Source organism: Hesperophylax consimilis, chromosome 8 (genome assembly GCF_061612785.1).
Source record: "Hesperophylax consimilis isolate HC1 chromosome 8, BYU_Hcon_1.0, whole genome shotgun sequence".
NCBI classification, from domain to species: domain Eukaryota; kingdom Metazoa; phylum Arthropoda; class Insecta; order Trichoptera; family Limnephilidae; genus Hesperophylax; species Hesperophylax consimilis.
In genome coordinates, this window is record NC_142843.1 from 32,175,607 (window position 1) to 32,201,423 (window position 25,817).

General features: G+C 36.9%; 3 protein-coding genes across 8 annotated transcripts in view; 1 reads left to right on the forward strand and 2 right to left on the reverse strand.

Annotated features, from left to right (window-relative positions):
• The window catches only part of dom (domino helicase), a 40,450-nt gene extending 25,874 nt beyond the window's left edge, over positions 1-14,576 (forward strand). For 3 of the 6 annotated variants that reach the window (XM_089634129.1, XM_089634133.1, XM_089634130.1), the window contains 7 exons: positions 30-1,197; positions 2,595-2,887; positions 6,117-6,263; positions 6,911-7,072; positions 7,527-7,676; positions 10,780-10,938; positions 12,352-14,576. In XM_089634129.1, the coding sequence (XP_089490255.1) occupies positions 30-1,197; positions 2,595-2,887; positions 6,117-6,263; positions 6,911-7,072; positions 7,527-7,676; positions 10,780-10,938; positions 12,352-12,366 (2,094 nt within the window). In that variant the 3' untranslated portion in view covers positions 12,367-14,576. The other 3 variants (XM_089634132.1, XM_089634131.1, XM_089634134.1) reach the window with 3 other exon arrangements.
• Positions 14,577-18,061: 3,485 nt separating this feature from the next.
• On the reverse strand, positions 18,062-19,735 carry LOC149421898 (EF-hand calcium-binding domain-containing protein 10-like). Its single transcript, XM_089634332.1, has 2 exons — positions 19,542-19,735; positions 18,062-18,269 (listed from the first exon to the last, which is right to left on the reverse strand). The coding sequence occupies exons 1-2, from the start codon at positions 19,733-19,735 to the stop codon at positions 18,062-18,064; spliced, it is 402 nt and encodes a 133-aa protein (XP_089490458.1).
• A 2,115-nt stretch (positions 19,736-21,850) lies between these two features.
• The window catches only part of mthl1 (adhesion G-protein coupled receptor methuselah-like 1), a 215,909-nt gene continuing 211,942 nt past the window's right edge, over positions 21,851-25,817 (reverse strand). Inside the window, exon 5 of the mRNA XM_089634136.1 lies at positions 21,851-23,372. Coding sequence (XP_089490262.1) covers positions 23,015-23,372 — 358 coding nt within the window. The 3' untranslated portion in view covers positions 21,851-23,014. The remainder of the gene's footprint in view (positions 23,373-25,817) is intronic.

Here is a 25,817-nt window from a genome sequence, read left to right on the forward strand (position 1 = left end):
TTTTTAACCAGGAATTATTTTGTTATTAGATGTGGTGTCCACCAACACCTCCCCAAGGGGAAGACGATGTGTACATCGACGTTGCTATGGGATACCTGTATGATTGGAATATCATGTCTGAGACACAACTCCCGCCTGTGTTCATCAAGAGAGAGAATAAGAGGCCCCGAGCAGACACGGGTCACAGTCCCGATGGACGAAGACCTCTCAAGATCCGTAAAGAAGAATCTGTCTATGCTCCGCGCTCATTGTTTGAAAGACCATCACCCGCCTTGATGAAAATGCGCCGAGACTTGAAACTTCAAAAATACCGAGGTATGGTAAGACCTCCGGTGCCCGTATCTGCGATTAAACCTACTCCTCGACCACAAAACGAACCTGAAAGTGTTCCCGAATGGATGGTCACGGAAGACATGGCGCTACTGCAGGCTGTCAAGTCACAGGGGCTGCCTTTGAATCTCACCATCCTCTCCCCGGCGCACATTCCCAACTGGGATCTCGTCTCCGACCTAGTTAATAACACTTCCAGAATCTACAGATCTGCCAGACAGTGTCGCAATAGATACGAAACTATCATACTACCCAGAGAAGAAGGATTGTACGATGCCAACCAAAAGAAGCAAAAGAAAACTAAGGGAGTCTGCAAAACCACCACTAAAGGTGGCCGCCCCATGCGAACTTCACAACTTTTCCAGCAAGACAACAATATGTCCTTTACACAATCTATTCAAGCCAGGTACGACTCAATGAAGTTTATATTGAACAAGAAGGCGACCGTGGCTAAGAGAAGGTACGACGATCCCACAATGAAGAATCCTAAGCACTTGGAGGTCCTGAGTGAGTACGGCGTCAGTTACGACGCTTCTCCCAGTCCAATGGAGATAGCCACGAGGCGAGCGGAGAGGATTGCCAAAGAGAAGCAGAAAGCGGCTCCAGTTGTAGCGTCGGTGGTTGCGCCCAGTGAACAGCCTGTTGCAGTAAGTCGTCTGCAGGGGGCAGGAGCTGTGCCGTCACCCCCGCCCACCCCCTCGAGCACAGGCATACAGGCTCAGGTGGCGCCACCCACAGCAGGCCCCACCGGTCCCCCCGGCCTTCCTGTAGTCAGGGCCCCCCATCGCCTCGTGCAGCAAGACCCCTTGCAGAGGACTCAGAGGATAGTTGTGGCGCCGCAGCAAGTTGCTTCAGTCGTTCCTAAAGGTACCAATCAATATCATCTGCTGTTTCCTAATACAACAATGCTATTACATTTAAATAAACATTATTATGTTGAATTTACGACATGACCCTCAAATGGAAGTACTAGTCATTAATTAATGCAATTTTTCTGGTGAACGACAGGGATTCTATGAATTATTTCCACAATGCCAATGGCAAACTGATTTATATATCGTGGGGATCACCCTATAGACTATAACTAGGTAACTCCGAAATCAGCTTTTTCAAGTTATTGTGTGTTTGTAGCGTACACGGGAGAGTAAATAAAGGTATGGTTTTGTGCTTAACTCGAAGAAGCTGATTTAGTTGTAGTAATTACCCCACGATATATACATATTGAAATAACATTAAATATTATATTAAACATACAACCAACCCCTCTGAAAGATTTTTGGCGCATTATGGCAAGTTTTCAAAATGTTTTGAGCGATCGCTTGCCATAATGTGACAAATTTATATAGAAGCCAAAAATATGGGATAAACAGAGAAATCTGGGTGAATTAATTGGCTTTAAACTGCAGTTCATATGTTTCTATATTAATATTTTGAGGAACACCCATCGCTCGAGTGGATATGACGGATTTGAAAGCCAGAACCTTCCGCTAATCCAAAGACTACTTCAAACCAGCGGGCTATTGTGGCAACTCAAGCCTGCCGTGACTTGCAATTGTACATACTTTTAACTGTAAATGCAAATGAAGGCATCATAACCTGAATAAGTGAACTATTAGAGTATTTCTGGGGCTTAATGCCAGAACTTAATGAAAGATTGTTTATCGATAAATGATTCTTGGTGTAAAAAAATCCCAAAACAACATTTTTATTATTCTTCATTAGATAGATCGCAATTTCATCAATCTAGAGCACCTGACATAGGTACTCAAAGCATTAAAATAAGGGACTTTTAGGGTTGTTTCAAAGAATTTGAATAATTCATTAGATTTCAACATTAATTTTCAAGTTTTGCGAAAGTCAAATTCAAATTGTGTTATTATATCATTGTGGGCCAGTTGCTTTCCAGAACAGAATTGTTCAAATTCTGTGAAACAATCCATCCTTAGGACGGGTTGTTTCGGATAATCTGAACAATTCTTCAAATTTTAAAGTTCATTTTCAGTTCTATCAAGAAACTAACCTATAATGATATAATAACAGAACTTGAATAGGACTTTCACAGAACCCGAAAATGAATGTTGAAATTTGATGAATTGTTCAAAAACTCCGAAACAACCCGTCCCAAGAGTACAGAAATCAAATTATGAAAAACTTACATAAGCTCTTCTAGCATTAATTCCCAGTTGTAAAGTGTGTGTTGTCTTCAGATAATTGTGTAAAATTTCAAATAATTTAGACGGGGTACTTAAAAAGTAATTCAACAGTGTACCCCCTGAACATTGTAGGCACAGTGACGGCGGGTGGCAAGCCTCTGCGCACAGCGCAACTCCAGTATCTGCAGCAGCAGACCCTGGCGCGCAAGATGAACGTGTTCCACCACCAGCCACAGCAGTCGCAGCAACTCCAGCAGCAGGCGGCCGCGCAGGGGACGGGTGCTGGGGGCACCCCACCGGTGGGGGTGGCTAAAGTACCCGTCTCCGTGGCCACCATCCAGGTCACGGGGCCGCAGCAGAGGTCGCAGATCACTGCACAGGTTATTGCAAACTTCACTCGTACCGTGAGTTGATTGATAGACAATTTCTAGTAGAAACTGCCCTGCAACCACACCAACTGAGGGCATTTGTCAATTGATTTTCCTCTAAAATAATAATGAAGATATTTAGTTATCGTATGTTATATTTTAATCATTAAACAATATAAAATTTTAACTTTGAACTAAATATCTACTATATTGAGGCATGGGTAAAGTGTAAAGTTGTATAAAGTTGTTCTTCTGTAGCTTAACATTGGTTGATTTTTAGCCCTCGATAAGTTCCAGAAAATAGGATCCAGTCATCAACCAACTACATAAATCTAGATGCAGCATATGGATCTCATTGATCCCAAAACCAAAGAATTTTACTCTAAAGGAATGCACTAAGCATTGGTTTTTACCTTTTGCTTTTCAAATTTGCTTTCAGCCAGTAAGTCCCGCCTACAGAGGGAGATTTTTCAAAATTTACACAGTTTACTTGACTTAATTGACAAAGTGTTAAAACTTCTTTGGAGCAGACAGAAGCCGTTAGTTTTGTCACAAACTTCACACTCAACAATGGCTTTGCGTATGACTTTGGAGCAGACAGAAGCCGTTAGTTTTGTCACAAACTTCACACTCAACAATGGCTTTGCGTATGACTCAGCAACAGAGTTGTACCTGAAGTTGGCGTCTTAACTTTCAACTTTTGTGATGCATGCCTTTCTGATTTCCTATTGGCGGACCAAATGAACATCAACATGACCAAATTACATACATAATGCGATTTAGGTTTAACTTCGTTGTTAGCTGATATTTTGAAGAGAAACATTAAAAAAACTAGTTGTTTGAACGAGGGAAAGGAATTCAGTAGGGAGTTGTGTTATGAAATTACTCATAATTATTTTTATTTTTTTATCATGCATAGCAATTTGTACACTTAACCTCTCAGAAAAAGACTTTTATTTACTTTGTGTTCCTTTGCGAACTGTCAAAACGTGAAAAATTTTGTGTTATTCACGAGTTTTGTTAAAAGCTTCATAACTCACGTTTTGGGAAACGTAGCCTCATTCTAAGAAATGTTTTGGAAAGATTATGAAATTCACTATCGTATTGTTTTGTTATACGTAAATATTTTCTTTTTCTAAATAAAAATTTTCTGAAAACGTCAAAAATATGTAAAAATCGCTGGCCATTATTTCAAAGCTGTGAAAAATGTACTTTTTTCTGAGTATCATAAAGAAATAACACTTTATATATTGAAGAAATATAATTAAAAACTATTAGTCACCTCAAAATATTAACCGTCCAAACTAAAATATTTAGAAACGCAATAAATTATGAACGAACAAGATGACAGATCTAATCGACTTAGATAATGCACCTCTACATTCCATAGATATTCTTGAATACAGACGCGTAGCGTTATTCATTATCGATACTCTGTTTTTTAAATCATGGCAATCCGTATACTAGTGATGGAAATAAATCGATTTTTGTAAAATCTCGCGTGTTTACGTGAAAAGACGTTCTAATGTCTTGACCGCTATTATCATATTTACGTCTTTTGACGTTCTAATGTTCTGAGTGGTTAATACATTATTTTAAGTATTATTTTACCCAGGTGGGCCGCATTCGTCTTGCAAATTTGTACAATACTTCCTATCTAGTAGTTCGTAATTTTTATATCGATAGATTCATTCTATTCCCTGGAAAGTTGCAAAGAATTAGAAAAGAATGGTACCTGTAGAATTGGTTTCAATATTGGGGAGAGAAGTAAAAATAATAGGGGATAACAACTGAATAGTTTTTGTAGCTGTAACTCGATTGTTCATGCTCTGAAAGCCTACATGCATTGGCTAGCTAGCTAGTTCATCCATCTCTCATTATGTATATTTTATCTGCACACATAACTGGTTCTCCTGCTTCTGTTTGCAACCGTAGACGCTTTCTTTCAATATTATTGTTTTTGTTATTACATTATATTAACACACAGTGTTGTTTTATCTGATTTCTGAAATTTACACATTCATGCTGCTATTTAATTTGTTTTTGTAATGTTTTTTTTCTTACATCACAATAACTACATTTGTTGTTTAATTTTTTTTGGTTGGCTTTTTTTTTATTTTTTATAGTGAATACCTCACAAGAGTCCCAACTGCTCCCGTCTGGAGCCAGTGAGACTATGGCATCCCCAATTGGGGGATGTTGTGAGGCTGAAAGTAAGTGGGGAAGAGGAAGGTGGGGAAGTACCTGGCTATTCAGATCTAGTCACTAAACACGGCTAAAGCCATTTGGAGCAACGTTTCAATTCTGAATGGTGGTCTTACACCAGGGCGATACTGGTAGTATCTTCCACTCTAGAACGTGCCGCAAATACACTATATATTATTTTAATTGATTAATTGTGAAATAACACAAATTAATCAAATGAAATTGAATTGGCTTGTGGAATTACTGGTTAATTTTTAAAATTAAGCATTTATTTATTAATGCCTGCCCTTCTCGTGGGAACCTTTCCAATACAACAAAATTATTTCAATTATTATCTTTTTTTAAATTTAATTAAATTGCCCAGCAACAATCTTTTCTATTTATAAATTGATGAATTGAAAAATTCTACTGACTTGGCATAACTATTACCCTCCATTAGTATTCTGGGCAATGTGGAGTACATAATGGTACCTATTACCCTCCATTAGTATTCTAGGCAATGTGGAGTACATAATGGTACCTATTAACCTCCACTAGTATGTGGGCAATGTGGAGTACATAATGGTACCTATTACCCTCCATTAGTATTCTGGGCAATGTGGAGTACATAATGGTACCTATTAACCTCCATTAGTATGTGGGCAATGTGGAGTACATAATGGTACCTATTACCCTCCATTAGTATTCTAGGCAATGTGGAGTACATAATGGTACCTATTACCCTCCATTAGTATTCTAGGCAATGTGGAGTACATAATGGTACCTATTACCCTACATTAGTATTCTAGGCAATGTGGAGTACATAATGGTACCTAGTTAGTCCCAGAATTTCTGCACTGAAATATATCCATACTTCCAGTATTACATAATGGAATTCTAAAACTTATCAATGCAAACAATTGTGGACTATCATAATATTATGCATCATTAAAATTGTATGCAGAAATACCAAGGCACTGAAAATCCTTCTGTCTGATAATTTAATTGCCCTTAAATTAGTCCTTTAAATGTGTGTAATATATTTATTAATGTCATGAAAATTGTTGTACTGTTATGTCAGACCGTGGGAAAGCAGAGCAATGCTCGCACCGTGACAGATGCGGACATCAGTGCGCTGATTAAGAGACAGAACGCCATGGCTCAGCAGAAGGCGGCCTCCGCCAGCGCCATCCAACCAATGCAAATATTCACTAATCAACAACTGCAGGTAAAAAGAAACAAATACTTCAATACATTTATAAACAGATGGTCCGATGCTCTGTACAGAACCCACTTGCACAGCACGGGTGTATGCTGCGCTCCCTCAACTTTATGTTTAGACTTACGGAATTCAATACTTTGTGTGAAAGCACTATGAAGCAATACACGATTATTACTTTATTTACCCTATATAATGGTTATTTATCAGTTTATTAGTAAGGCCCTATGTATTTTTTGCATGTCAGCCAATTGGTTAATCTTAATTGAACACACCTTTTTTCAAAAACCTCTGTTTGCACTGGTTATTTTTTTAAGCTTTGTTTCTGAAAAAACGTAAACAAAGCCTGAATGTAATTTTTTTAAATTCATCCCCCCCTTGTAATGTTTTAATTTGTAAACCCTAGTTCTCCAAGCAAAACCTCTCGGTGTCAATTAACATAGCTGCGCAAGTATGTCAAAACGTAAGTAAAGTAAAGTTCCTTGCGAATGGATGTCTGTTATTACAATTTTCTGTAAAATTTTCAATTTACCGAAATGGTAATATCTTAATGACAAATAATGTGCTTCTTATTGATGAAAGTGATGAAGATGATTCCTTGTAAAATGAACAATCCTCCCAATGTAATACATAGTAACAATTGTGTGTTGGATAAGGGTGTGGCGGGGGGCAGCGGGGTGGTTCAGGGCGTGAAGGCGGGCGTGGTGGGAGGCGCTCCCCTGAAGGTTCCAGTGGCGCCGCACGTCAGGCAGATGCAGATCCAGCAGCAGCTCGCCCTCAACCCTCGCAAGGGGCCCAAGGTCACCCAGTTGGCTCAGGTGAGTGTCATTGTGTGTTGTATGCTGAGTAAGGGTGTGTCGGGGGGTATGGGGTGCTCCCCTGAAGATACCGGTGGTGCCGCACGTCTGGCAGGTACAGATACTACAGGTCACGCTCAAATTCAGCTAGCAAACATTTTATTGTGGGTGGCCAAGGCAACCTGATTTTCATCTTATGGAAATAAGGGTTATTTTCATTTATTCTTTCTTTATTTATGATAATATAATATTTTGTACTTTTTTTTTTTTCACATTATTTCAGACTACCAAGCTAGGCAAATACAGGCCCTGATTATGGTGGTTGATGTATTATTATGTACAATAAATGTAGGTGTAGGTGTAAAGATAAAATGTTCTGTCAACTCCGATAAAATAAAAAAATAAAAATGAAAATAAAAATATAAAATAAAAATATAAAATAAAAAATCTACAATAAAAATGAACATTATTCCAGGTTGGCGGCACTCAGGTGATAGTGCAGGCGGGGGCGGTTGCCGGGGCGGCGGGGGCCCACAAGCCGCTGCCCTCCGTGGCCGTGATGCAGCAGTTCATGAGGCAAATCCCTCAATCAGGGGCCAGAGTGCTCCCGAGGTCTACCATTCAGGTATGATCACTTTTCAAAAGTCGTTTATGATCATGCTTACTGTTTTTCCTGTTCATATGGTTTATTAATGACTTGTGACCAGTGGCGGTTCATGCACTCAACTCATTAGGGGTTCAATCAGAGATTAATAATATAAATAGAGAGTACATACATTGTTTTTATGAAAAAAAGAGTTAATATTTTCAAATAATAACAAGAAATGATTTTACCCTGTTGTGAGATTAACCAATGTTCATATATGTACACAGATTTAGTCAAGTTCAAAACCTTGCAAATCAATAACTTAAGAATAAAACCAACAGAGGGCGGCTGTTAATCTTAACTTATTCATTAAAACGTTTAATAATGTGATATCGTAATAACAACTCAAAGAAAAAAAATTGTTTCTTGCAAAATATTTTTCTGTACAAATTTGGTGTTAATAAACCTCATATGTGCTGCGCACTCGGGCAGGTAGTTGACTACCAAGGTTTGCAGGTCTATCATTTTGTATGAACCTAAGAAATATGACGGAAGGTCCCTTATGGGCTGATATTCATAACGCACATACGGGATTTGCGATTCATTTCGGAGTCGCTCTTGGGCCATACGAGTATCATTCGGATGGGTAGATATTTTATCAAGAAATTTGAATGTCGCAGTTTAACACTTTCAAGGCCGCGACTTTGTACACGTGCTAAGCCTATCACCTCACCAAGTTAAGATAGGAAAAATATCCAAGCCAAAAATTCAGACTCAGCCGATTAGCCGAAAATATCTTCACAAACGGAGTTCGTACTCAGTCGGATAAGGATAGAAGGTTAGTAACGGGCAATTGGAAGAAAATATCTTCACAAACGGAGTTCGTACTCAGTCGGATAAGGATAGAAGGTTAGTAACGGGCAATTGGAAGAAAATATCTTCACAAACGGAGTTCGTACTCAGTCGGATAAGGATAGAAGGTTAGTAACGGGCAATTGGAAGAAAATATCTTCACAAACGGAGTTCGTACTCAGTCGGATAAGGATAGAAGGTTAGTAACGGGCAATTGGAAGAAAATATCTTCACAAACGGAGTTCGTACTCAGTCGGATAAGGATAGAAGGTTAGTAACGGGCAATTGGAAGAAAATATCTTCACAAACGGAGTTCGTACTCAGTCGGATAAGGATAGAAGGTTAGTAACGGGCAATTGGAAGAAAATATCTTCACAAACGGAGTTCGTACTCAGTCGGATAAGGATAGAAGGTTAGTAACGGGCAATTGGAAGAAAATATCTTCACAAACGGAGTTCGTACTCAGTCGGATAAGGATAGAAGGTTAGTAACGGGCAATTGGAAGAAAATATCTTCACAAACGGAGTTCGTACTCAGTCGGATAAGGATAGAAGGTTAGTAACGGGCAATTGGAAGAAAATATCTTCACAAACGGAGTTCGTACTCAGTCGGATAAGGATAGAAGGTTAGTAACGGGCAATTGGAAGAAAATATCTTCACAAACGGAGTTCGTACTCAGTCGGATAAGGATAGAAGGTTAGTAACGGGCAATTGGAAGAAAATATCTTCACAAACGGAGTTCGTACTCAGTCGGATAAGGATAGAAGGTTAGTAACGGGCAATTGGAAGAAAATATCTTCACAAACGGAGTTCGTACTCAGTCGGATAAGGATAGAAGGTTAGTAACGGGCAATTGGAAGAAAATATCTTCACAAACGGAGTTCGTACTCAGTCGGATAAGGATAGAAGGTTAGTAACGGGCAATTGGAAGAAAATATCTTCACAAACGGAGTTCGTACTCAGTCGGATAAGGATAGAAGGTTAGTAACGGGCAATTGGAAGAAAATATCTTCACAAACGGAGTTCGTACTCAGTCGGATAAGGATAGAAGGTTAGTAACGGGCAATTGGAAGAAAATATCTTCACAAACGGAGTTCGTACTCAGTCGGATAAGGATAGAAGGTTAGTAACGGGCAATTGGAAGAAAATATCTTCACAAACGGAGTTCGTACTCAGTCGGATAAGGATAGAAGGTTAGTAACGGGCAATTGGAAGAAAATATCTTCACAAACGGAGTTCGTACTCAGTCGGATAAGGATAGAAGGTTAGTAACGGGCAATTGGAAGAAAATATCTTCACAAACGGAGTTCGTACTCAGTCGGATAAGGATAGAAGGTTAGTAACGGGCAATTGGAAGAAAATATCTTCACAAACGGAGTTCGTACTCAGTCGGATAAGGATAGAAGGTTAGTAACGGGCAATTGGAAGAAAATATCTTCACAAACGGAGTTCGTACTCAGTCGGATAAGGATAGAAGGTTAGTAACGGGCAATTGGAAGAAAATATCTTCACAAACGGAGTTCGTACTCAGTCGGATAAGGATAGAAGGTTAGTAACGGGCAATTGGAAGAAAATATCTTCACAAACGGAGTTCGTACTCAGTCGGATAAGGATAGAAGGTTAGTAACGGGCAATTGGAAGAAAATATCTTCACAAACGGAGTTCGTACTCAGTCGGATAAGGATAGAAGGTTAGTAACGGGCAATTGGAAGAAAAATGCATGAACAGGGTCCGGCCATGGCCTGGAAAGTGTCAAAGTTTGGTAAAATTATATTAAAACAACTTTGATACCACTTTATTTTAATATATAAAACCAACCGGGTTTAACAGAATAACAGTGTTATTTATAAGTAAGATAAAAGAAGGAGAGAGAACATCAACTTTGGTGGGGGGCGAAGGGGAGGTAGGGTTGAAAGTAGGTGGAGTAGAGGGGAATATGTTTAGAATGGGGCTATTTGGAAAGTCTAATTGAAATTGTTTTTTTAGTTAGTTTTTATTTATTTTTAGGGATTTTTTTATTTTCAGAGCTTCTAGATTGCTCAAACGTAATTATGTATATCCACAAAGTGTTTGCTACATGTGAAAAAATATAAGTTTGTTTATTTCCTTGCATTTTTTATGCGAGTTCACCGCACAAACGCTCTTTAGAGAAAACCGCAACGAAATTTGTGATGAACAGTCTATGAGAATATGATTAGGAATCATCAGAAGCGGTAAATTAAAAATATTCAGTGTTTAAGATATGCAATATAGTTTGTTGCAGATTTATGTAAAGATGAGTGTGTTGCAGGTTGTGGGAGGCACGGGGCAGATGGGGCAGATGCGTGCAGCGGGCAGCGCGGCGCAGGGCGGGCACACACAAGTCATCCTGTCGCAGGTGTCGGCGATGCAGCGACAGCCCCCGCAGGTACAGGTGCGGCCCCCACACCCCCCCTCGCAGCCTGACCAGGTACATCATACCAGAGTCTCACCTTCGAGGAGGTCACCATAACCTCCTTTACAATAGAACTGCCGCACCAATTTTTTATCAATTCACCATTGCAGAGAGCCGCTTACTTCCTAAATTCAGTGGATCAAAGGATCAATATGTTTTTCATGTCCTACGCATTTACAGGATTTTTGACATTGTAAATACATTGTTTAAACCGTACAATTATAATGACTTAGACCAGTGATGAACAACCTTTTTTGCTGGAGGGCCAATTTATCCATTTTCAACTTGTACACGGGCCGCAAGGGGTAGGGTTCATACAGCTTGACATGGTCAACTTTGCACCCATTTGAATTTTGTAAACCGATATCAGGCAAACATAAAGCACCGCAGATGAAAATTTTGTGTCTCCAAGGCCAATACAATAATTGCTGTCGATTTTCATCATTCTGAAATATTAAAGAACATATTAAAAAAATATATTTTGGGCAGCTGATTCAAAATATGCAGATAAAAGTTTTTTTGTCTCAAAACCCCAATTACCAAATATCAATCATGGCGCCCCCGCATTAAGAAAGCGCCACAGGCAAAAATTTGGTAGTTTCAGGGTCGAACCATGAAATTCTGTGTTTTTAAGAATATGTAAAAAAAAAAGCTTTTTATTTTGAGCGGCTGGTTCAAAACTTTGGACAAAGACTTCCACTAAACCCTTTTACAAAACGGAACAGAAACTGTTGAATTTCTTAAATATTTTATTTAGTCAAAGCTCGGGGCCGCACGGAATGGGCTTGTGGACCACATGCGGCCTGTTGGCAGCGGGTTGCTCATCACTGACTTGGACCCTAAGGACGAGTTGTTTCACAGAATTTGAACAATTCATCAAATTTCGAAGTCGATTTTCAACTTCTGTAATGGTTCTATTGAGGTTCTTTTATTATGTAATATTGGCCAGTTGTTTCACAAAACTGAAATAATAACAGAACTCGAATAGAACTTTCACAGAACTTGAAAATGATTGAAATTTGATGAATTGTTCAAATTCTGTTTAAAAAAACCCATCCCTAATCTAATATTATGAAAAATTGTGCAAATTGAATAAATAAATAAAATTGTGTTTTATGCTATGTATACATTTGAGAAGATATGCAGTTTGTGTGACAACTGCGGTATGGATAAATGATGACACGGCAATTATGGCGCTTATACATTTCTTACAAGCAACAGCAGATGGAGGATTTCTCAGTACTTTTTGCTGTCATCACGGCTCATTGATCAGATATAATTTTTCTTTGTGTCTTATATGTTTGATTAATGTTTGCAATCATCATCATTAGCCGCTTCACACTAATGTGTGAGTGCGATCATCATTTAGGAATGCATTGTCTTCACTTTACAATACGTATCTAACTGTTTTTGTTGTATTTTTTTCAGCCTAAACAACAATAATCCTGTCTGAAGTTACCAGTTGAAGGGCGCCAGTTATCCACCATAGTCAGAACCTGTTAACTTTCATTCCACGCATTTATTAAGCATTTGGTTGGCTACCGGCTTTGTTCCTAGTTTGAAGCGTAATTACATAATAGTAAATGAATGTATTCAACTAGCATCTTTCTGAACTAGATACTGGAAAATAAACACCAAACTTCTTGCTCAACCCTTTTGTTTTGAATGTGTCATTACTATATTGTTATTTTCTTGACGTTGCATCTAGAATGAAGCCGTATATTTATTGATGCCAATTCAAATAAAAGTATTTTGTATTTACTCGAGTCGTATTCAATTTGTGTGTTTTTTTTTCATGTTAATTCCAAGTAATCAAATATCCCATTAGTAATTTATTACTACTGACAAACTAAAAAAAATAGTTTTTGCAAAGTGACAACCAAAAAACAAATTTGCGTCGGGGATATAATTCTAATATTTAATTATTATTTATTGAAACAATTTCATCCAGAGCGTAAATTTGTCCCACGCTTTGCATTAAAAATCAGTAAATATATATGACTTCTAAGGTTTATCCCCTTTTATTTAAGAAATTGTGTACATATAGTTCTTGTATTGTTTGTATTATTTTTAACTTTGAGTGAAATATTGTATTTGAAAGTACGCAGCAATGTTTTATAAAAATTCTGTTAAATATTTTTTATGCCTCCGGAGTAGGCGACACATTCCAAAGGTCTAAAGATTTGTATCAAATTCTTTGTACAGTTATTATTGCTCTCTAAATGTTTTATTTTCCTTACCAAAATGCTCAGGCCATATTCAATTAGTTAAACGTTTTTGCTTTTTAGGCTTTTAGTTCTCCAGTGACATTTGCCTTCTCCCTTCATAAAACAATCAAAGGTTTTTACCAACATCTAAAATCAGTTAAATTCTCCATTTTTAATTATTATGTGCCTGCTTTTCTTTTTAGTTTCCCAAATGTATAATTATTCCATTATTTTCTTAAATTAAGTTAACTAGCAATATGTCTGTAGAGATTTTAATTGTATATACATAAATAAGTCAATTGTCAGGGTTTGTTTAAAGGGCTATGGTTTAAAACTTTTGTATACTTAAATAGTATATTGAAATGTCTTAGTTTTAATAAACAACAGTATTTTTTATTAAGTTTTTAATTTTAGGTTCTCTTTATTACAACTACTTAATATGGTATTCTTTATACAATTTTTTTTAATTGTTTCGGTCTCAATTACACACTATAAATTCTTTCAAAATTTGCAATTCATTAAACATGTTTTCTTTAGTAACAGATAATTTATTTTTTCCATAATTGTAAAAGTATTTTTGGCACCATTTTTAATTAAATAATAAATTCATCCCTTTGTCTTAAATATTATTTGTTAGCGATTCGTCTTTCCAAACTCTCCTAATATAATCTTTTGCGAATGTAAAATGTTCGAATACACATTATGACACAAAGTGCGTTTAAAATGTGCATTATGTTTTTGGAATAGATGATGTCAGGTCATATAGTATTTTTTAAATCTTTTGACCTAAATACATAACAGCAAAAGAAAATCTAGTTATGGCAGATTTTAAATTGATTGAATCGGTTCTTACTAACTTTTTAGATGTTGCCAATGGAATTAATACAGCCCCTGTCCTTTCTCTTGGGGTGTTTGGTATCAGTAAAAACTGTGGAGAAAACACATCCTTTGGGAGTATGTGTGTGTTTGTTTGTATTCTCTTAGCACCACTACCATAACTATCTACATACATCCATTCATAACTTGACTCATATCTCAATGTTGTAAAGTTGTAACATATTCGCAGTTATTCGACATTAAACTTGATGTAACCACAATAATTTAAATTAAATACATTTGCGTGAAAAGGCAAAGTGAAAGTGACATGAAAAATGGACATAATTTATTAATACATTTGGTGCTTAACTTTACTGAAGACTGTAAAATAATGTTCTAACTCATATCCTTATTTGATCTGCCTTGGAGTGAGAGAGACAACAGATCTTTAGGATCCCAGTCTTTTCTATATTAATTTCATTTTGTATTCGCTTATTTTCCAGGTGTAGTTTTATGTGTAAATTTCCCTTCATAATGTATATTTCCTTGGAAATAATACTTCTTATATTGTATATATTTACTTATATTCAAACCATTGATATTGTGAATAAAACATTTACATTTGATAAATAGCTGACTTTCATTATCGATCGCAAGGAATTGTACCAAATACCAACTGCTCCATACAACTGCCATCGACATCAACATCATATTGAATAACATTATTATAGTGAAGAAAGAGTACTTACAAGTAATAAACTAAACAGATCCCCTCACAATGCGTGTGTTTACAAAGATCCCTCCCTTTTCTGGCATCGAGATGTACTGCAATATGGGGCGACTTTAATCATTGCAGATACCTTCATAATTATTCTCACTGCCGATCACCGGTCAGTCGTAATAAATTAAATAAATTCATGGTTATAAACACAGTTATTATGTATTGTTTTATTTCATTAATATATCAAACCACAAGACACAATGTTTATAACCGGTTTTGACCGGTCGGTGGCCGAGTTGACATCGAGTTTGGGTCCCACCCAGGCGTAGTGTGTTCAATTCCTCGGCTGGCTAAGTCCTCCATCACAACACAAGCAACATTTTCAGCTTACTGTGGTGGTAGTAGGAGATTTTAAAATATTGTCATTCGTAACCTGGGAATGTTTGACTTTCTTTTAAAAATAAAAAAGTTATTTATTTTCAAGAAGCTGACGTATACCCGGGGTTGCGAATGATTTGGATTAAAGTTTTGAATTCTAAGATAAACATTGACTTTTCTCTACTTTCCATAAATATAATATGCATGTACATATTACATATATACATAAACCTTCCGGAAGAAAATTTCTAAATTATAGTGAAAATCTGTTACGTGGTTTAGAAGAACTAAGCGCACAAACAGACAGACGGGAATGGCGACTTTATTTTATACTATTTGGAGATGTTGAAAATTGATCAATGTAACTACATTTTACGGTATCCCATGTCTTATGTGGGCTAGAAGTTAACAAAACTAGTGGGCCTGACAGAATTTTCTTCGTTCCCTTCCCTTCGTTTTTCCCTTTTTTTTTTTCCCTTCTTTTTTTTTCCCTTCGCGTCATATCTAAAATCCAGAAGACAATATGTATCAATAAATGGACAGGAATCTAAACAATTCCCCGCCTTGTCAGGTATTCCCCAAGGGTCAAACCTTGGTCCTCTGTTGTTCCTAATATTTATAGACGACATCCAGGTCTGTGTAAAATATAGCAGATGTCTTTTATTTGCGGATGATCTCAAACTTTTGATGGAAATAATATTTTACGAAGACTGCTTAAAAATGCAATCTGACCTTGATGCTATAGCAGAATGGTCAGATAAAAACAAACTAGAATTTAATATAAAAAAATGCGTAACAATGACATATACCCGCTCTCAGAAGCCCGTAGTTTTTGATTACACCATTAAAGAGAAAAAATTATGCCGAGTCAATAGCTATAAAGATCTCGGTATCGTCTTTGATCCCAAACTAACATTCTCGGACCACATATCACGACTTACTACAGCATGCTACAAACTCCTGGGATTTATCACCAGAACATGTAAACAATTTCACGACCCAGATGCAATGATAGCCATGTTTGATGGCGTCATACGAAGTAAGCTGGAGTATGCTAGTGGTGTGTGGACTCCGCACCAAACTAAGTATATTAATATGCTGGAACAAATCCAGAAAAAATTCCTCAGGTATGTCTATATGCGGATGCGTGGAACTTATCCAAGGTTCATGCACCATGTGGACTTACTTGAGGCAACAAATAGATTTAGCTTGGAAACTAGACGTCATGCAAATCTTGCAATACTTAGTTTTAACATAATCCATAACTATATTGATAGCCCGTTCCTCTTGGAATGCTATGGTTTATACTTGCCCGAAAACTTCAGCCGTAGTCGTCGACACGACTTATTCAAAATACCATACGGCAGAACAGATATTCTAGCACAACATAGCATGACAAGAGGAATGGTGCTATTGAATGAAATCTCAGAAGCACTAGATATATATAATTCTTCTTTAAATAGCCTAAAGTTTTTTTTGTATAATAATTATCTTCATAGGTGTTAAGATTGTCAAATTGAGAATTGTACAGTAATTGGATAATCTATCTGTTGTGCAATAAAAAAAAAAAATAAAATAAAATAAAAAAAAGAATACCTGCCCTGGTATTGCAGAAGTATGCTGTAGAAATAGCTCAAATTTTGATGAAACCCTTTAAAACGTCTCTGAAATATGGCTCTGTAGCAAGGGCCGCTGGTTACACAATGTGTTTATGTGCAGCATTGGTAAATTATAATGCCTAAAATTACTTTATGATATCTTACTGAAGACTATAAAATATACAAAAATTCATTGAAAATGTTAATTGCACATACATGTAATGCCTTATGAATATTATTAAGCAGGGTACTCACCTAACCGTGTAACCTGTAACGTATCTGATACTGTATCAAGTGTGTACGTAGGCACGAGTCTACTGCGAGCCGCTCGCGGGTAGAGTGCAGTGTGCTCGCAGTGACTCGCCGACGGCGGTTTCACTGCGAGCACTAAAGGCGGATCCGGGAGGTCGTAGCTGGATACGCGGTTACCGTGCACGAGCCGTACCCACTTGCAGATTGATACAGTATCAGATACGTTACATTCTACACTCTAGGTGAGTACCCTGCTTTAGGGAGATCGATTTCTCTACACGGACTCTGTGGTCGAGGGACAAGGCTCTCGATTAGCAAGCTGGAGGTCGCGGGTGCAAATCCCGGTGTGCACAAGTAAATTTTGATTAATTTGTTTTATTTAATATAGTATATTTGTGACACATTTCAGAGTGAAAGATTCTCTCATCCTGGTGTAAGACCACCATTCAGAATTGAAACATTGCTTGAAATGGCTTTAGATGTGTTTGGTGACCAGATCTAAACAGCAGTGGGGAAGTCCCCACCTTCCTCTTCCCTAACTCCTTCCCCTTATATTCCCACTACCTTTAGCCTCACAACATACCCCCACCGGGGATGTCATTATCTCACTGGCTCCAGACGGTTGGGAGCAGTTGGGACTTTTGTGCGGTTTCACATGTTTTTTTTTTTTTAACTAGATCAGTCTAGCGGCGTTTCCGTGAGCTTTGACGTAATATTGTCATTGTTTATTTTAGTATTGATAGTGCTAAATAATGATAAATTATTCCTGTCAATTTATAACTTTATTATAAAAAATTGTGTAATCAATGTTGAATACATAAGAGATAATAAAGTAGGTGGAATTATCTTTACCTATTGTTGCCAAATATTTTTTTTGTTATAAGTACGGATTGTCAGTGAACCGCCACATTTTCAGGTCTGCGGTTGCCACTGCTCTGAAGTACTTATCTCATCCACAAAGCAGTTTCATCGGTGTATCAAATAACATTATATTTTGTTTAACTTAAATATGGCGCAGCTATCTGTGGTGGGATTATAACACCTTCACAAAGTGTATGGGAAAGTGTAAGTAATTGAATCAAAAGAGAATAGTAACAGGTCAAAAGATTTTTATTAAAAAGCTATGTCGAAAATAGCTAAATTTATTGTCGTCCTAAATGACAGATTTATTTGGAATTGATAAAAGTTGTGAAATAATTGTTCAAGTATGTTTTGGCTTCCATTTCAAAGACATCCATAGTGACCATACCGCCCTTCAGCAGCGGCTCGTGTGGGTTCACAATGCCCATGGAGGCGAGGCCCGTCTTGAACTGCTGTTTGGTAATTGTACCGCTCTTTGTCGGGTCGAAACTCTTAAATATTTGTTGAATGTGCCTGAAACGTTAAACTATTTCATTAAAACCACAAAAGATCGACTTGCGTCTAAACACTGCTAAAACTTTCATGATGGCTCCATGCTATCTCTAATACTGTTCTCAGCAACCATTGGGGAATACGAAAAGGCTGTGAGAAATAACTTCTCGCATCAAGGAGTCCTTCCAAATGCAAAACTCCCGGTGAACCAAGTTGTAAGTCTGCTTCGGTCTTCAGTCACGAAGAGTCGTGGTGAACTTCAGACGTGAAAGAAAGCACCTTGTTTTGGACCCAACTATTTAACTGCCAGGGTTCTCTCTCCCTCGTTGTTACTGTGCTTATGTGATTCCCAAATGAAGCCTAAATGACTGAATTATGTGAACGTGGACACAGAAAATACCAAACATATCGTAGGAGAATGTCTCCACTATCAGTTTTCCAGAAGAACATTAGTACCGAATCGGGTGACTCCCGAATACTGTTAATTCACAAAGACAGTGAAAATATTTGATAAATTTGTTGAATTCTGCTGAATTGCTTATTCGCAAAAAAATAAATAGCACTTAGTTTCAACTTAATTACTACAAGAAATACCTATTTATGTGGTGGGAGATGGTAAAAGCTGCATTAATGTTCCATTTTTTCTCAAAGTTAAGTTTGAAGGTTAGGAAATACGCATAAAATATTAAAATAACCCAAACTTACACCCTAAAACCTATTTTGTGCATGTTTCCTTAAGCCCCCGACTTCAGTTGTCTCCATTAGATATTTAAGTTGAATCAAGTGTTTTTTTCTTTGCATGCAGCAGAATTCGACAAGATTAATATTTTGGTAAAGGTTACGAATTCCGCTTCACGGTAAATATGGAATGTTTACTTTGAATTAATACTTGAATTTAGTCATATTATTACTAAAAGTTACTATAAATGTTGGGGAACCTTTAATAACGCCTGCTCGCGTCCCCTTTAGAGTTATATCCCAGTTTTCAAGTAGTTTGTGGGCTACGCTAGGTTGTATAGACTGGTTTGTGATTTAATTCTAATACGATATTATGAATATAATCCAACTCTTGATATGAATATAACGGCATCGCATACTAATTGACATATCGAGTAAGTGACTTAATAAACAAAATTAAAAGTGCGTATTTTTCCGTCTCCCCCGACATAATAAATCATGTTTTGAATTAATAAAGCTAAATCCATTTATTTGAAAGTGAAATATTGCATATTAAGAGTGAAGCGGAATAAGAGAAAAATAATAATATTTTTTCTAGCAATACTCGTTACTCACTCAGTATCAAACAATGTCGGCGGATCTTTGATTTGTAATCTTGCCAGCATGCACTCATCCAGCAGGTCCACCAGGTACAGCACGGGCTCCTCGGGCTGGTGAATGATGACATGCGCCATCAGGAAGTCCAGCAATTCCTTGATTCGGTGTTTCCGCAAGTATTTCTCAGTGTCCGCGAGAGTCTGCACGGGCATCACTTTATATCTATTCATTTTATGGTTTGTGTGTGTTTATTTGACAACTTGACATCAATGTTTTCAAGCAAAACAATAAAATGTGTTCTATTTTAGAATATCTAACAAATTCTTCAATATGTGTAATATTTACCTATTGTAAATGAATGTTCATTGTTGATGTAATGAGTAATTTTTAAAATTTCTAATACTTACCGTCTTTTAGAATCCATGCTCATGATAAAATTATGTATACATACTAATTGTCATCACTAAGCATGCATTAAGGTAAATATTTTATTGAAAGAGGTATTACGAAATAAAAGATGTTAAGTACTTGCACACTAATTTTATATGAACCATTATTTATGAATGTAATCAAAATTAAAAAAAAAAAAACAAATAAAACAGGATGAAGTGTATGTTGCCATCATCTTCTGTTTATTGGCACTACCGGAGCAAGATTGGAACCTGTTCCTTACATTTTCACTAAAACCAACTTAAAAATGTATAATGAAAAACCAGGTACCTACTTCCCAACCACCCTTTCCTCCCCACTCCCTTCATTCTAACAACATACCCCGATTGGCGATGCCATAGTCCCACTGGCTTCGGGCAGTGTTATTCACATTTGAGAAGGTTGAATTATCAGGAGCACACGATTTAGGTGACTCGTCGAAAATCCTAAAATGACTCGACATATTATTTTGGCTGGCAAGGAAGATGCTGCCGGATATTCTACCAGAAGCAAGAGTGTGCGTAGTTAATCAAAATTATTTCTTTAACATTTTCTATATTTTCGTTGATAAATCTTGCCACTTTGGCATTTCAGCGTTTTCAGTTATCCGGAGCACAGAGGACAGTAGAGTAATATTTGTAAATGACAGGATACAGGTATTTCTCGTAGTACATGTTAGCCGTTTACTAGGGGCTTATACATGACATAAGCACAGAAATTGTGTGGAGGTATTTCGTTTTTAAAATTATCATCATTAATTAATTCTTATTATATTTAATTATCGAAGGAAGCAAACACTTTGTGGCTTGACATTATTACACAAATGAAAGAATATCTTTGTTTTAAACCACTTTATTAAATTTATATAGGTCGACCGGTTTCGGTTGAACTCAACCTTCATCAGGACAGTACAAATATAAACTAAAATATAATACAGAGGAAGATTATTAAGTAAACAATAAAGAAAGAGAAAGTATATAAATGTGAGGGAGAGAGCATCAGGGCAGCAGAGTAGGTAGTGGGGTCGGGGAGGGGTGGGAATTGCCCAGGGAGAAAGGAAACATCTTTAAAATAGGGCTTTTAGTTAGTTCTATCTGTTTGTTTAAAATTGATACCAATTACAAACATCGTTTTGTATTCCATATACTCCTCATTTTCTGCACATGTGTTACGGGTATGTAACTGCTATGGACCACGCTTTAAATTATGTTTACTCTCAGAAATTCCTCTGGTAAGAGTCCCTAAAAGTATATGAAAAACGGTGACCGGGTATGTCATCAAAATGACAATTCACGACACTCTATATCACTTTTTAAAGGTGTGTTGAATTTTCATTTTATTGAAACATCATGGAACCCTGAAAAACATATGTGCAGAAACAGGCGGTCTACATGATTGAATGGATTGCTGTTTATCGTGTGTCGCGCATCAGTGGGTTTGCTGCGCTTGTTCTACCGATATTTCAATGGAAGTTTACTCCGAAGAACTACTGTCATAGAGATCCCTTCGGCACCGGTTCACAGCCGGAAGACTTGCCAAACACATAATTTAATTTGCCATGAAAGCTGCCAAAGTTCTGCCTAGTAATAATAATAATAATAATACACTTTTAAGGCTAAGATAAGAGTAAACAAGATTTAAGAAATAAAACATTTAAAAAGTTGAAAATAACATTTATTCTTTTAAAATACATTTTTGGCAAGGTTTTATATAAACTTTGCACATTGTCACTATCCATAACACATTTTGCTACTTCAAGGTAATTTAATATTATAAGTAAAAACAAAGGAGGAATGACCTAAGAAATGCAGTTTTTCTTACAGATTTTTATTGTGAATTATTTAGAAAATGTCTACAGGAATATATACATATTCATTTTATATTGTTTTTTTTTTTTAATTAGGCAATGATATAGACATGTTAATACTGAAAAATAAATAAGCTTTAAATGCATTTAAAGCAAATCACGTTTGACAGTGAAATAAAGCTTTCGATATTTAGTATAAAAATATTAAAAACAAGCAACTAAAAATTAAGAATAAAAGTTGCCTTTTGAGTCGTTGAATGATGTTTTTTTCCAAGAGAAGAAAAATACAAATTCGCAAGAGGAAGTAAAAAAGAACATAACAATATAATCTACAAATCGTTGTGTACACTTTATAAAATAATCCTAATAATGACTATAACTTCATAATTCAGAAGTTGTTTTTCCTTACAGTTATATAATCTTTTAACTTAATTATCGTATTATATTATCTTCTACACATTTCTGGGTGTACACAGTATACCTACTTAAATATGTACAAATTAAAATAAATGTATTTTAGTCAAATTAACTTAAACATCTTATTTACAGGACTAAAAACAAATATTAAATAAAATACTTCAACAGGGAGCCTCCTGTAAGTTGGTTTATCACACAATAATAATAATACACAATTATATTTCTTAAGAAGTATACATTACAATTTTTCCACATCATAGATACACAATTTACCAATAAATGTAGCCAGATTTTGATAAATAGTCCGGTATAGTTATAATAAAGCATTCAAAATAGTTACAAGTTCGCACATAAATCGTAAATTTGTTGATTGGAGTGATTTTTAGCTCACGATGTAAAACATTATTTCAATTGGAGAAAATCACAACTATTCTTAGAAAGATTGAAAGAATCACCAGGAATAATTAAGATTTTGATAAATAATAGTCCGGTGTAGTTTTGATACGGCATCCGAAACAGTTGGAGATTCGCGATGATTTTATAAATTGTTAATTTGTTAATTGGAGTGATTTTTAGTTCACAATTACAATTGGAACAAATCACAACTCAATCCTTAAAACGATTGAAGGAATCACCAGTGATATCAGTGTATGGGAAAATAATTCAGTTCGTAAATTTCATACGAGTATTAATCAACTTAAAGCTACAAATGGAAGTCATGTTAAGAAATGATAATAATGACAACACAACTCTATCGAATATTTGAAACGATGATGATGATTTATACTTTGGTTGGCTAAGATTAAGTCTTCAATTTACCTATCGGTTGATAGGATTTTTAACATACGGTTTCCATTGGTATTTTGACATTAGAGTTGGTGTTGGCAGCGATAGTGTTGTTGGTGACAGAGTCCCCCATGGACGGCAGGCCCTGCGAGGAAGAGTGCATGGGGGCCCCCGTGGTGTTGGTAACGTTGCTCCGCAGCTTCTTGAGGCACCACATCTTCTTGAGGGCGGCCCACACCTGTGGCTGGCAGCCCACCACGATGAAGATGAGTACTCCCTGCAGCGCATTGATGAGGTCCGTGATGTACCACACGTAGTTGGGTCCGCCCACGGCCCAGCTGATGACGTCGGCCACCCACGTCACGCCCATCACCACCACCAGCTTCATGCACACGCGACCCAGGGCGGCTCTGCAACAAACAAACAAACAACACAAATCATTAAACAACTCGCGTAACAGAACCTTACGGATAGATAGTTATTTCATCAATAGACATCAGTCGCTGCAAGTGTACGAGTACTTCAATAAAGTTTGCAGGTAATCTAATGGGTGTCACAAGTCACAATGGTAACCTCATCTATTCATTGAGAGCATCTAGTATTATTTCGATAATATAACGAGAAAATACACATGGAGAAAACTACTTGTACAACTAACTAACCATCACGCCGTTTCCGCAGGGGTAGGCAGAGAGGACGGACCGCTAAACAACTCGGCCTTGGCACACACTCCTTGCCTCATTCACATTCATACATCGTCTCATACATACTCTTCTATTGTTCTGACTCTTGACATGGCCCGACTCAAGTATCTGATTCACTTGGTCGTGCCATGTCTTCCTCGGGCGTCCCCGACTTCTGCTACCATTCACATTTGCATCGTATACTCTCCTTACACTCCTTTCTTCGCGTCCCTTTCTTGATCTTACTCATTACGTTTACATCAGCCTTGCACTCTTTGCGGATATCCACATTCCTCACACGATCATACATGGTTTTACCACACATACGCCTCAGGGATCTACTTGTACAAAACATTGCTAATTTATTAAAAATCTGGCCTTATTCTGAAATTATTCATTATTAATTGACAGATTTCCTAACAAAATATTAGTAAAACACGAATGTATTATGAGCATGCCGATACACGGGTTCATAAAAATCCTAATATTTCCGCATTTCATCATTACATTTATCAGGAAAAGCGCAGCTGCATGAACAGGTGTTCCGATATATTCCGGTGACATTTTCGAAGATTTTTTTTTAAACAAAAAAAATCATATTTCGTTACTGGTCACTTGGTGACTCAGCTTAGTAACAGCCCAACCACTCACCCCGACCCTAACTGTCCAATAAATACATTTTCTAATTATTATGTTAAAGAACCGTACACCAAATGTTTTCCACATTTTTTACTCAGATAACCCCAGAAACCACTGGTTAAACTAAGTCTCTTAACACCCCGTATTACTACCTAATGATGTGAGTAGGTTGAGTAGGTACCAGTTATGATTGGAGTAACGACTTATGGCTATAAAATAAGCAATATTTGTACGATCGCCAGAACAGTGGGGGCATTATGTGCACTTCGGGGTCGAGGGATTGGGTGAAACATACACCGCACCAGGGCTAAGCACTAAGCACTAAAAGTACCAAAACACGCAGTAAGCAGTAACCACCCCATTCCCAATAAGCAGAGTGAAGTAGTAAGCCTGCCATTGAATGACAGCATGTGAAAACGCTTTATTTCATTCTGGACACGGCTTTGGACTAAACGGATTAATGAGACGGGTGCTTTTGTTTGCACCTCACTCCTAACAACCCACTGAAGAGATAAAACAACAGAAGTGGGATGTGGGTTTGTCTGTATGTATTATATTTGACTTTACTCAAGCAGACTTCGGGTGTTGGGAACTCTTTAAAACAGTAAAATGTTCGTTATATAAATGTGTTTATTTACGTTGCAATAACCTGTCTGGCTAGCTAGAACTGATCGTTACCCGAGGGTAGGTAAAACTCTGCTCCCCAGGAGCTTGCTCTCTGATAATATAATCTCGCAAGTACCTGTTACACCCTAGCGACATCTGACGGACTCTGCCGTAAGCTTTAAGACTACCGCCATCTATCGATTAAGTACTCAACCCTATTACCATACATTACAGTATGCATGAAGTATGGTTAATTTTTATCTCAATTCGGGATGTATTTCTTTAATGCATCTCACTATACATAAATCACGTATTTTCTCTTAAAAAACCTCACTAGGACTAAGCCTGTTAACAATTTACATTTGAGTGAAGCAACCACAGAATATTTCAAAAGAAAGTTCTCTAATAAATTAACTATATAGTAATGTAGTTATTTAATTATAGTTGTTGAAATTATTTTATGAACAGATAATCAATTTCGTTGGCCTGTGTGGGACCTGGAAGTTGGAAGATCTTATGTAAAATAGCGACATCAGTTTTATTTCAAATCACACTTCTAGGATTTTTCTGTACAGTGGAACAACCCAATTCTATTATAAAACAGAATGACATATAAATTGACAGAATACTTCATAACTTAAAACGGAGTTTTTATAATAATCGCACTAGATGTCTACCAAACAGCATTACATGGTGTTATAAGAGAAGCCATTTTATCGCATCTATGTTTATCTATTAGAACTACTCGGATTCGCATGGCTCTTGATGAAAACGAGTAAAATGACCATACGAGAAGAAAGTTGTCGGGTTTAAGACGCAACAAGACTCTAATAACGGGGGTTTGCTCTAAGCTCACATATTCCTTAATTCCGACGAATTCGTAATTTAACTTTATTTCATAGGAAAAGTTTGTTAAACGTAAGACAT

Coding starts and splice junctions, on each gene's coding strand:
- LOC149421898 (XM_089634332.1), bottom strand. CDS start 19,735: ATGCCCGTGCAGACTCTCGCGGACACTGAGAAATACTTGCGGAAACAC. Junction 18,270..19,541: donor CCGACATTGTTTGATACTGA/GTGAGTAACGAG, acceptor TTAACGTTTCAG/GCACATTCAACAAATATTTA.